General features: G+C 44.8%; 1 protein-coding gene and 1 long non-coding RNA gene across 2 annotated transcripts; both read left to right on the forward strand.

The window, feature by feature from the left end:
• The first annotated feature begins 496 nt into the window (after positions 1 to 496).
• Positions 497 to 4,513, forward strand: LOC147958592 (uncharacterized). The gene is made up of 5 exons (XR_015611422.1): positions 497 to 801; positions 900 to 940; positions 1,976 to 2,720; positions 3,150 to 3,271; positions 3,386 to 4,513. It is a non-coding gene; the product is annotated as an uncharacterized LOC147958592 (long non-coding RNA).
• A 6,209-nt stretch (positions 4,514 to 10,722) lies between these two features.
• On the forward strand, positions 10,723 to 11,880 carry LOC147958593 (uncharacterized). The gene has a single exon (XM_087532201.1). The coding sequence runs from the start codon at positions 10,723 to 10,725 to the stop codon at positions 11,878 to 11,880; it is 1,158 nt and encodes a 385-aa protein (XP_087388327.1).
• The last annotated feature ends 1,710 nt before the right edge of the window (positions 11,881 to 13,590 follow it).

Genomic DNA, 13,590 nt, shown 5'->3' on the forward strand with positions numbered 1-13,590 from the left:
ATGAAAAAAATATATAAAAAAAATAACGAAATGATCCAAAGTATAAAAGGCTATATGTGTGCCATTAAATATATTAACAGTCGCGAAAGGGGCGTATGCTGGGCTATGCCACGCATGCCATTTTTACTGTTATTATAGGACACATTTTCTGCAGGTAACATCTACCTCAGTCAAAAGAAAATAGCTAGAGAACTTTAAAAAAAAAGAGAGAAATAGCCAGAGAAAAAAAAGGAACTTCCCCACGAAGGCAGTCATCTTCGTCTCTTCCTCTCCCCCACGGAAAAAAATTATATAAAATCATGTCTCACGATTAGCAGGTGAGACCCGTCCTGATGGATGACACGTGGCATTCACAAATCACAAAGCATCTAATCTCTTTCTCTCCTCTGATTTTAAATGAAGTAGGGATAATTTGTGATTTGTGAATGTCACGTGTCATTTATCAAGATGGGTCTCGCGTGAGACGTGGTCTCGTATAATTCTTTTCCCTCCCCACACGCCGTCTCCCCCTCTCCCTCGTCGCCAGCCGTCGCCGCCGCCTCCACTTCCTCCTCTCTCTACTGCCTTGCCCACCCCCTCATGGCACACACGAGCGGCAGCGGCAGTGGATCTGCAAGAAACATGGGAAGGCAAGAGGTGGGACAAAGCAGATTGGCGGCGGGAAATTCCGGAAGGAGCACGAGGAAGAGCGGATTCGTGCGACGGCACGTCGTGGGAGAAGGCAGGACGACTCGCCTCCTCGCCGTCATCGCAGCTCCCGTCCGTCCTCGCCGCGTCTCTGTCTGTTCCCCCGATTTTGAGGTACGTCCTCTCCAGTCTCACTGTTTTCGCCGTTTCGTACGATGATTTCCACATATTTGTGGGTTTCTCAGGTGTGCATTTTTCCTTAATTCTTGCAGCCGCCAAGGCCATGGACCGGGACCTCCGTGTTCATTTCAAGGTGAGCTCCTCAGTCTAATCCCGATAATCCTTTGCAGCGAATGGCTTGCTCGTAGATTTTGGAACCTTATCATCAGAAGGATTAACTGTTCTCCCATGTGGTGTGCATTTAACTGTTGTCTCTTGACTTTACTACATTAGTTCTTGTATAGGTTTTGGGCAATAAGCTTAAGGGTAGTAGTTAAAGATTTGTTGGAAGCACAAACTAACCTATTTGGCTGCAGCCATGTATTCACATAATCCTACTGTTTGCTATGTAATGAACTAGCTGGTGCTTGATAGGTTCAATTCTTTGAATGTACTACCTGATACTGTTTTTCTTTCAGTGATCACCTAAGCAGGATGTTGTATCTTATATAAATAGTACCCTGTAGACTTTGGAAAATTTAACCATCTGAAATCGAAAATAATTGCATGTTTTGTGGTAGTTAGCACTGTGTATCAGTTTTTGTGGGTGCAAATCTTGTCCTGGTGTGTACAAATATAGATACTCCTATTAATTTGTATTGAGCTTAGTTGCATTTACAGTGCTGGAGCTTCTATTATTTGCATCAGTGGTGAATCCAGTGTGTTCTGCATGATCTATTTATTCTTTGTAAGAGTTCTTGACCTATTCAAAATTTCTTATATGCCATATATCATGAATTATGACCTAAAACTTTACCTTGAGTTCTTCTTTTTACGATAACGCTATGGTATTGTTGATCTATTGAACAATATTTGAATAATTACAATTAAATGCTATGGAAAAACTTTAGTTATCAGGAATTTTTTCTTGCGGTTTGTGGCTTCATGTGCTCTCATTCACATTTGAATGATGGTTGGGAAATTCCTGCTAAATGTGTGGTTAATAATAAGGATACAGTCGGCTGCATTTAGTTTTCTCTTCTATTGCTGGATAATCTTCTTATGTCATCATTTTTTTGAGTATTTTTGCTTCTGTTGTTGATTGTAAGTGAATCCTTTGATGGCACTGCTACTTTTTGTTCTCTTAATACTACATCTGATTCACATACTTAATCTATCCCCGTTTCAGAAATTGTGCAGGTTTGTGTTTCATTGGTCCAGGAAAATCTTAGTGGGGCCTTTTAGGAACTCAGGAGTCAGGATGGCAGGCAGCGATTATATTTCATTGTGATGGCAATTTTTCTCGTGTTCTTGGTTTGTATCACTAACCCTCCTAGCAAGTATAATGATATATACCCCAAAACAATATTATGGTATGTGTTCCACAAGAAGTTATATGGGTTATGTTACATTCCATCTGATTGAGATCAATTCAATAGTAAAATGGTCATGTATGATTTTTTGTTTCAGTGCTAAAATTCCTAGCATTTGAATGGTAAGATGGGTTGGTATTAGTTCGTCTTATATGCCAGGCAAACAAAATACTTATGTACTGACCTTTCAATTTTATGCAGTAATGGTATTCTCTTCATTCTAAAAAAGATGAAGGTAATACAACCTTGACGTTTCAGGTTTTCACATCAATTCCATGGCAAAAAAAAGTGTCCCGATGCAAGGCATGTCATCTTTTATCCATAAACTTTGCAATGGCCATCTATTGCAAGAATCTGCCTTACACCGGTTTCAATGATCTTAAATGGGCGAATTATTCTTTATAATCCTCACTTGATGATGCCAACAGTTCATCACTTCTATTTGGATTTCTTTGCTGATCTTGTAGTTATCACTAAGCTTTGCTTGCTTGCAGTTTCAGGACCAGCAGGAAGCTGGCATGACTGATGATGCAGAGCAACTCCTGGGATCTGAACGATTTGGTATTGATTCGAGTTTTATTTACTGAGAAATATTCTCCATCGAGCATGTTGCATTTGGCTCTTAGAGAAGATTTAATATTATGGAGTTTTGTTATACGGGATTATGAAAAAAGTAGATTTGGGAATTTATGATAGATTACAGTGATGCTGCATCGAGTTGTGCTATTTATAAATTAGACCAATCACGTAGTTTATTTTTCTTTTTGAGAATAAGACCAATCACTTTATTAGAAACATAAATGTTGGCTTCTGCTATTGGGTGTTAGATAATGCCGGTAGTGTGGTAGATAGTCCTCCTGTATTGTAAATGCAAATGCATTGTTTGTGCTACTCTTTTTGGTAGATGGGAGGGGGGCAGAAGAATGTTAATTCTTGTTGGGATTACTATTAGACATGAATACTGATTTCTGTTCTTTCATTATTTTCCAGTATGAACCTGGTGGCCAACGACAAGTGATAGCAAGAAATAATGCTTCTGTTAGGCGAAGTTGATGAGGCTGTAGTGCACACTGAGTGCCTCCATAAGAATCTAGATAAAAATGCCATAAAAGGTTAGATTAGGCATAGTCTTCATATAGTTTTGTTAAAAGATATTCTATTGATTTTCTGGCTTGGACGTACTTATTATTGTTTTCTTCTAACTGCATCTTAATATGCTTTTGTAGATTGCTGGGATAAGATGATGGCTATGAATGTGAACGACTGAGCTTTTACTTCCAGAAAATGCAGACTAATTAAATATGGAATGTCTTATGTTTCTCATATTTTCGTCTTCATTTGTATGACTAAATTTGGCTTCAAACCAACAAGTAGTTAATATTAAACTAAGTTCTTTTCCTGCTCCATTGTTCTGTCTCTGAATCATGATTCATGAAGTTATGGTGCATCTTGGAAAGGTTATGATAGTATGGTACTATTGGTTGCAGGGTCGATGACGTAATGTGGATATTTATACCGACTGATAGCCCATGGTTCATTTTAGCTCTCTTTGACGAGGATGTGCCAATGGTCCATTTTATCTCACTTTGACACGAATGTGGTGATCAAAGTTCTGACCTGCAGTTTTGCATTTCCTTGACTAATTCGGTGCAGCTTCCTTCATGATGTATGCCACATGCTAATATGAAGTTTCTCATGCTACATAACTTTTCGGGAGAGTACAAAGAAAAAACATACTGAGGTTTTCCTTGCAGCTCAATTTCCACACCCTTTTTAGGTTAATCTTTACTATTTTCTTCTCTGTTCACACCTCATCAAAACTGAACCAAGAGGCATAGTTTAGATGGTGTGTGTGAACATGGTTTAAACTATGATGTTTCTTCGAGAGAGCAAACTAACTTTTCCATTTCATGGTTTATTAACTAAAATATTGATCGATGATGCTGATGCCTCTGCTTACCCGTGATAGTAAAATTAATAATGAAGACGAGTATCAGGTTAAAGAAAACATAGAGTTATAATCAACCAATTTTAAATTTGATTTTTTGTAGGCGTGTTAAGCTAAAACTTGTATATCAATGTTGAAATTGCCTCTTTTATTGTCCTCTAAGATTGGAATTTCTTTTTATGGATGCATGATTTTTTCCTACCAGAGCTTATTATCATCCAATCTTAGTTACTTGCTCCTTCTATTAGCTTTCTGGATTTATATTTTGTTCATTTGTGAATAAGAGTCCGTGAGATTCATACTTTGGATAAACTCCGTTTGACATATAGTACACCTAGGTTACTGTCAGCCAGACATTTTGTGAGGGTGTAACGAGTTGCTTTATTATTTGTAAAACTATCTGTCCGGTTCAGATTTGGAAATTTTCACATGTTTGAAAAGATCATGTAACCAAATTCAGTGTCAACACGTTAACAAATATGTCAGCTTGATTAGTGCGCATAATCCCTCCTCAAAAGGCGCCACCGGTGGCGCCCCAACCCCTAGTATGAAGCAAAGGCTGCAGTATCGCCGGGATATACTGTTCGAAGAATACCAAAATATGAGAAAAGCTAAAAGAGACACGAAAAAAAACATATACTAAAAAAAACTAAACACGTCAAGTTATAAAAGCAAGCACGTGTGCAATAGGAAGCAAATGGTGCTGTGGCGTGGTGGCAGCGCCTGCACGCTTGGAACTCCCCGCCGCGTGTTCGAATCATCGCCGCACATGCATGCAGTAGTTTTGTCGGAATTTTTTTTCTGGCAGGCCCTTTTTCGGCTAATATGGGATGGATGTGTGATTAAATAAAAAGTGAAGGTCTATTTTGCAAAAGAACAAGCCACATCCAATGTCCCAATTGTGGTACCTCTGTGCAATTAACTCCTTTTATTGCATTAGGACAACAACGTTTCAACTGCTACTTGTTGCGGTAGTTGTACCATTCCTCTACATGACCTGTCATTGTCATGGTATAAATAGCCAAACCATCCTACCATGCAGTAGTTTTGTCAGAATTTTTTTTCTGGCAGGCCCTTTTTCGGCTAATATGGGATGGATGCGTGATTAAATAAAAAGTGAAGGTCTATTTTGCAAAAGAACAAGCCACATCCAATGTCCCAATTGTGGTACCTCTGTGCAATTAACTCCTTTTATTGCATTAGGACAACAACGTTTCAACTGCTACTTGTTGCGGTAGTTGTACCATTCCTCTACATGACCTATCATTGTCATGTATAAATAGCCAAACCATCCTACCATGATTAGGAGTTGCTTGAGCCATGTTGTGATTTTATCCACGTCATGCTTGCTATTGCTTAGAGTTATGTCAGGTCTGATTCATCTGGGAATGAATTGGAATATTATGATCATGTTCTGATCTTGAGAGTTAAATGTGTGAACACATTTGATAAAGGTAGGGATGAGAGGCCATGTAGGAGTACATGATGAGTTGTCTGGTTGAGACCGTCCTTAAAAACTGAGTTCTGTGTATGTTATTCGAGACTAGCTATTACCACACATTGGGTTTCGGTAACTCAACCCCTCTCAGCTTATTAATCACCTTAATCTTTTGTCTAGGAGATGTAACTAGTTTCTGGTGTTTGTAGGTCGTGTTATTTGTCTACCAAGTGGCATCCGGTACAGGTGGGTTTGGGACAGACTAGGCACCATGGCCCGGTGTACCAACTGGCACCCGGATAGTGGACTTGGGAACCCTGCAAACATCGTTTGGGACCGTGATAGAAACTTCGGCCGGACTTCCCTTACGGGTTTAGCCTCATATAGGCGATAAATCTGGACTAGAGTCTTGTATGGTTAGTCAAATTCAAGGCGGGACACGCAAAGGTTGATAGGTGATCTAGATGTTGCTTCACCGTCTTGCCTTCTTGGAAGCATGGGTGCATGTTGCTTCAATTGGAACCAATATTTTCTTGCCATGACTTCTAGATTGTAATCCTACTTGACTTTTGCATCAACGATATTTGAAACTGAATGTGGGCTTTCCCACCTGACACCACCGAGCTACCACTCAGACGGCGCCATGGGCGTGCCCCAACTGCTAGTAGGAGAGATCATACGCTGCTATATTACGGTGCATCCCATGGCTGAGGCCCCATAGATCACCCCACCGGCCAAGCGGCAGCACAAGTTGTCGTCTCACACGACAACCATATAGCTAGCAACGCTAAGCACCAAACGCGCTACTCAAGAGAAAAGAAAAACAACGCCCATGGCCCACAAGCTAGTCAAAGCGGATCTAGGGATGTGCTCATCGTTAGCATATGCACCCACACATAAACTTGGAGAAGATATGATCAGTTTTAGCTCCATTGAGGTGAATTAAAGGTGCTTGGAGACCCGCATACACAAAAATATAAAACAAAATGACATATATTTGACTTTGCACTTCGTTTTTGATACTTACTTGAGTCATTTAGGAATACCACCCTATTAAAAGGGTCACACAAGATGTGAGTAGGATTCATGAGCCAAATACGTTCCAAACAGCCACTCGTACAACTCGGAAAAGCCCCAAGGTACCTCAATTCAGATAATCTTGTTACTGAGGTTTTTAGCCGGGAACCAAACCTAATCAGCATTCTCTCCCGGTTTCGCATAGTCTATCCTGTTAAGCCCTTCAGAGTGGTAGTTTGGGCCTATGGCGGTGCATCGAGGGATCACCCATAGCTGCCAGTAGAAATCTTACACTATCTCATTAACATCCTCTTCAAGCCGCTAAGGTGCTACACGAATCTTGAACGGTACAAATTACTCCAGATGGCTGGGTCGTAGACCTGAACCCTCCATATCACGAGCACGAAGCACTGTCAAATCCCCATGAAATACAGTAGGCTTGGAAATCTCTTTAGAAATGTAAACGAAAGGGTCCCGTGGTCTTCATGATAAATAGAGGCTGAGAGCAACTTCAATGGGGCGACCCATTTCGTCCGTCGCCGTCCGTTTGGATTGATGCGGACAAAAGAGGCGGCCCAACACACTGATCCATACCCAAATCGTGTCCGCTCCGCGTCCGCGCTGACGCATTCGCCGCCCAAATTTTGGGCGGCGAATGCGTCAGCGCGGACGCGGAACGGACGCCTCGCGCGCCTTCTCGTTGTCCACCGCGTCCCTACCTAGCGGCCGTCCAATTTCGACAGTCAACATTATTTATGACGACCGCCCACCTTGGGCCCACACGTCAGTGAAGGCGGTCGTCCTTTTTAAGCCGGGCGTGTGGCGGGGCTGTCCTCATCCACTGCCACTCGCCCCCGTCTCAATCTGGCCACCCCTGCCCCCACGCCGGCGACAACCCTAGCCACCGCCAGCATGGGCTTCTTCTCCGGCATCGGCAGCAGCGGCAAGGGCAAGGCCCCCGCCCGCCATTCCCCCTCCCTCCCCGCCCTCCTCCCCGCGCCGCTGCGCGCTCCCCGACAGAGGCAGCGCATCAATGTGCCGGTGCACCAGGCCGAGTGGCACTGGCAGCACCACGTGCCTCTGCCGTACCCCAACGCGACGCTGCCGCATGACTGGCATTTGGATCCGGAGAGGATCGCAGTGCCGGCAGCGCCGCGCACGGCGAGGGCTCATGAGGAGGAGGTGCGGCATCGGCGGGCGTTGCTGATGCCGGAGCAGCGCGCCTTACCGCACTACGTCGTCGACTCGCCCTACTGTGCTCGATGGTTCGCCTTCGAGCACGAGGAGGCGAGGCGACGCGGCGTCCGCGGTGTCGACCGCAGCCTGCCACCGCCCCGCCTCGTCATCCGCGACGAGGACCAGGAGGCCGAGACCGCCTACCAGGCGGTCATTAAGGAGAGCAAGGAGGAGCAGCGGTGGAGGGAGGCGGATGAGGCGGCTTTCTAGGGTGCCATGGGGAGGCCATGGCCCTCTCCGCGGCGGGCGACTACGTCGTGCCGCCGGTGACCCCGCCGTCCCCACCCAAAGCCGAGCCGAAGGAGCCGGCCCCCCTCGAGCGCTACTCCTGGACCGGAGTAGTGCGTGAGTGGGTCAGCGCTCCGCCGATCTGGCTCGGGGCGACGAAGAAGCAGGAGGCGGCCTACCTCAACCACTGGCGTCGCGTTCAGCTGGTCGATGGGCACCGGCAGGGTGAGCGCCTGCAGATGCTCGAGCGCGAGGCCGAAGAGCAGGCGCACCAGGCCCAGGCAGCGGCGGCGCAGCCCGACATCGCTGCCCTCTGGAACACGACGTTCCCCTGGGCCGGCCCTGCGCCGACGTTGATCGACCTCACCGGTCCCGACGCAGACTCCGACAAGGACGCCTAGGGCTGTGCGTCGTCTAGTTTTTAGTATTTTTTTATGTTAATTAATGTAATGTGGCCTTTCGCCGGCCTTCTTGGCTGGCTTTTATGTTTAATTAAAGAGAAAAGTATACTTTTCGTCCCTCAACTCTTGGTGAAGTCTAGATTTGGTCCCTCAACTCCGAAACCGGACAACTTGCACCTCCAACTAACGAAACCGGACAAGGTTTGTCCCTGGTCTCGATTTTGACCGGTTTTGGTGCTGACTGACCCCGGTTTTGACCGGTTCCGACTAAAATTCGCGTAATTTTTTCATATCCGTGAACTTTTTAAAATTCACATACTCTTTTCAAATCCACATAGTTTTTCAAGGTCGTGCATTTTTTTCAAAAATAAACATACCTTTTTCAAATCTGTGAACTATTTTGAAATTTGTGTACTTTTTCAAATCCATGATTTTTTTAATTTGCGTAATTTTCTCAAATCAGTGTATTTTTTCAACTTCGTGTAATTTTATCGAATCCAAGTATTTTTTTTCAAATCCATCTGTTTTTTAAATTCGCTTACTTGTTTCAAATCCGCATATTTTTTAAAGTTCGTGTATTTTTTTCAAATCCGTGTTCCTTTCCAATCCATGAACTTTGTTTGAAATTCACATACTTGTTTCAAGTTGACATAAATTTTCAAATCCACACATTTTTTTTCTAATTCGCGTAAAAGATATTCAAATCCGCATATGTTTTCAATTTCACATAAAATTTTCAAACCCAAAAAAATATACGTGAATAGGAATAAGTATGTCAATTTTTAAAAATTACATGAATTTTAAAAAAACTACAGGAACTTTAAAGAAGTACATGGATTTAAAAAAAGTACGTGAACTTGGAAAAAGTACGCAGATTTGGAAAAGTACACAAATTTTTAAAAAGTTCATGTATTTGAAAAAAATACCCGAATTTGAAAACATTAAACGGACTTGGAAAAGGTATGCGAATTTGAGTCGGCACGGTCAAAACCGGGTTGGGACAGCACCAAAAGCGGTCAAAACCGTGACCAGGGATGAATCTTGGCCGGTTTCAGTAGTTAAGGGCGCAAGTTGTCCGATTTTAAAGTTGAGGGACCAAATCTAGACTTCGCAAAGAATTAAGGGATGAAAAGTATACTTTTCTCTTAATTAAATGCATGTTAAAAATTTTTTGGCACACTGACAAAATGGGCTGGACCAGCGTTGGGCGCTCGCGCCGACCCAAACACAGCACCGAACATTTGTGTCCGCCGGGTCAATCCAAACGAATAAAAAGCAGACAAAAGCGCCGTCCGTTTGAATCGGCCCGTTGAAGTTGCTCTGACCAGGTAGGATCAACCCAAGCTTTACTAAAATCCGGGAACTCTAAGCATGTGAACCGAGTGTCAAACAAGTGATGGGCATTGTGGCGGCGGCAGATTTTGAGCCCTGAAGGCTCCCCACGGCCCATCGACGTTGGAATGGCAGAGACCGCCTCCATCTCCTCCCACTCGATCACATGATCCGATGTGATTTGCCCAGACGAATATATCTGCATCCTCTCCTCTTCTGTTCCGGTGCGGATCACGTGACTTGGGGGTGCTTGAACTTGGTGTTGTAACTTGTAACCGGACGTTGTGTCCTGTGTGTGCATGACTCTACGATCTATACGCATGAACAAAAGGATATTGTAACTGGGAGCTTGAACTTGGTGTTGTAATTTGTAACTGCATGTAGTAGGAAGATGTTTACTGTATGCCTAACAGCCTAAGCGCCAACACTGGTTAGAAGCTTAGAAAATCCTTTTTACTCATGGCAAGTTGAGGCCAGCTAGCTGATCGCTGATTCTCATGGCAAGTTGCGCCCTACACTGCTAATTAGAATTACCACATATATAGAAGAAAAGAATTGCAAGCTGACTGAAAATTAAATCACGAGTTAGTCGTTCTAGTATAGTGGTAAGTATTCCCGCCTGTCACGCGGGTGACCCGGGTTCGATCCCCCCCAACGGCGCTTTTTCTTTTTCCAATTTCGTGCAATTTGTTATATAGAAAGCTAGATAAATATCTTTTCTTTCCGATTGCTTTCCAGCAGGCGTTTCTTTCCTATTTTGAAACGAACACGAACAATCTTCGATTCTGCTGCTCCTGCTTGGAGCCGGTTTCGGATTGGGCGCGAGTCGATAAAAGGCGGGGCAATTCTCATCTTGCTCCATCTCCACCTCCACTTAATTAGGAGCTCCATCGCGCCGCTGTCGATCGGCCGATCAGTAAACCCCGCTAGGGTCGACGAGACGACGACGGCGCTGATCCATCGATGGAGGAGATGGCTTCGTTGATGATGAAGCAGCCCGGCGACTCCTCCGGCACGGCTGTCGGGCCTCGAGGCTGCGTCCTCGCGCTCCCGTCGCCTTCGTTTTTGGCGGGAGACAAGGAGGAGGAAGAGCCGGTACTTGGGGGCGGAGATCAGGCCATCGACGGCGAGGAGGACGAGGTGTCTTACGACAGCGATGACAACTACTACGAGGAGGACGGCAAGTCTTACGACAGCGATGGCAGCTATGAGGAGGAGGAGAGCGACGGCGAGGTAGAGGTGCCGCTCAAGATCGACCCACGTGTAGCGGCCGGGGCGAGCGGCGTCAGGGGCGGACCGCCGCTACTCCGGAGGCAGTACGTACCGGAAGGCCGGTTCCTTGGGCCGGCGCCGCGGTTCGCCTCCTCGAGGAACACGGCCGGCTTCTTGGACGTCGCCGTCGTGGTGCCGCCGCCGGCTGATCGCCCGGTCGCCAGCCAAGAACAACGAGGAGGCAAGGAGATCTTGGTGCTTTACCGCTACACCGAGTTTGAGGCGGCGCCCGGCGGCGTGGAGGTGTCCAAGAAAACGATGCTGCACTATCTCCGTTTCGCCGTCCCGCCGGCCGGCGACGCGGCGGGCTCGCTCCAGTGGGCTGGGTCTTCGCTGGCGCCGCTGATATACCCCGCCCGCCACAGCAGCGAGCTCCAGGAACTCTGGTCCAGGCTGGTTTCGAACGTGGCCGTGGGCATCCCGCCGGGGACCACGCGTCTCAAGGTGATCGCCGACGTCGGCATCCTCCGGCTCGAGGACTACACGCGGGGGCGCATGGATGTGGTGGTTGACGCGCTGCAGGGCATGATAGCGGAGCCATGGCCCGGGTACCACGTCGGGATGGAGCTGCGCCTGCCAGAGCCGGTGCACGTGCAGTGCGCGGACGTGGCTGAAGCTGCCGACAGCGACGGTGAGCGGCCGGCGAAGCGGAGGAAGGTCGTCGCGGAGGAGGTCGCCGGGCAGGAGTGCTCCGTCTGCTTCGAGCTGCTGGAAAGCGACGCCGCCGTGTGGCCCGGGTGCTCCATGCCCCACGTCTTCCATGGCGCATGCCTGGCGGACACCCTCAAAGGGAGCGAGATGTGCCCTCTCTGCAGGCGCAAGCTGTCGGCTCCGGACGAGCAAGTCTAGTCTAGGGACCTCCTGCATGCAACCTGAACGTACTCGTGAAGTCTGGAGCATCATTTTGTTTGAAGGGCAGCATTATTCAGATACATGAAGGAATTCTGCTGCTTCTGGAATGAAATTCTCGAGTTAAATCAATGGAGAAATGTATGTTGGACTATGCATTTATGAATCAACTTTTTTACTTTTTGTGATGTGATGATGATGAGTTGATGATGCATGGAGCACTGCAGTTTTAAGTTAAAAAATAAGTAGCTAGCTCTGTTGATGAATAAACCCTAAGTTCAGTAATCGACCATGCATCATGTTCAAAGTTTGTAACATACATACACAAACCAATTTGCATCCCTGGCCTTGTTTAGATGGAGCAATGTAAATAAGCGCGCGCGCGCACACACACGTGTTAATCTGTCACAAACCTATTTGCTAGAAGACGCGGTCAGGGTCTCACATCTCTAAGCTCCAGAACTTGCTCTAGACTAGGCATCAATCCTACTATAGGCTATAGTTCTTTTGGGCGATTCTCCCAGAATAGCCCCCTCCCCAGCTTCTCCCAGAATCCCCACTTCATATCTTTTTTACAATCCTAGATTGCTACAGGCTTATACAACATTTGAACATGAGGAGCATTAGAGCAGCAAAACTGATATTGACGAGGCTGAGGCTGGCCATAGTGATGGTATATTAGCTGGTATCATGCATACGGGACTAACAAACAGGCTAATATGGGACAGTAAAGAAGAGAGAGAGAGAAAGAGAGAGAGAGAGAGAGAGAGAGTGTTCTTGTTCATTTAACTTTTTTGTATTCACATTTATACAGGTTTTTAATAAATTAAATACATCATTAACATTTTTTCAAATACATGTTTTAAACATTTTTAAATACAAGTCATAACATTTTTTTCAATGTCACAAAGCATTTTTCCTGAACTACACAGACATGTTTTACATTCTATAATATTTAAAAATGCCAAGTACATTTTCTTGAAATGTGTGAACATTTTTTAAATGTCCCAAATATTTTTTTGATATATATCACATTTTTCAAAAATTAGGTTAAAAAAATTTGCACTGCATTAAAAAATTTCAAATGTGCAGTCAATATTGTTCTTATTTTTTGGTATTATAATATTTCAAATATATACAAAAAGTAAGAAAAAAATGAAAAAATGAACGATTTTACATGTATGAAAGAAATCAACGGGCCACCTACTACCAGCCCGGCCAATGTAGAGGGTGCTTTGAGGCGATGCTCGGTTCTACTCTCTACGTACCAAATTATAAGTATTTTTTTCAGTTAAAATTGAACAGGAAAGACGTCTTATAATTTGGTACAAATGTAGTACCTTGCTAGAAGCGAGGTATAGTAGTGTCGTGCTCACTAGAGAGTACATCGTACATACAGTATACTCCAACGATTGGGATGTCATAATGCCCAGTTTACTCGAAAAGTGCAACTAGAGGGCGAGCTCCATATATAGTTTCTTTTGAGAGAAAATACTTTTTTCACACCTCAAAAAATCTGATAAAAGCATACATGTAGACAAATAAGATAAATACATAGACTAAAATGGTTTTTTTATTGTATTCGGGACAGATATTTGTGTTGTTTGAGTAGTGTGCTAATAATCAAATTACTTGATGAAATTTTATACGTAGTTAAAGAATATGCATATGCATCTGTAGAAATAAATTGGTATTTTTTTGAAACTTTTA

The sequence above is a fragment of the Triticum urartu genome, chromosome 7A, assembly GCF_056163025.1.
Source record: "Triticum urartu cultivar PI428250 chromosome 7A, HENAU_Tu73, whole genome shotgun sequence".
Lineage (NCBI taxonomy): Eukaryota > Viridiplantae > Streptophyta > Magnoliopsida > Poales > Poaceae > Triticum > Triticum urartu.

Coding starts and splice junctions, on each gene's coding strand:
- LOC147958593 (XM_087532201.1), top strand. CDS start 10,723: ATGGAGGAGATGGCTTCGTTGATGATGAAGCAGCCCGGCGACTCCTCC.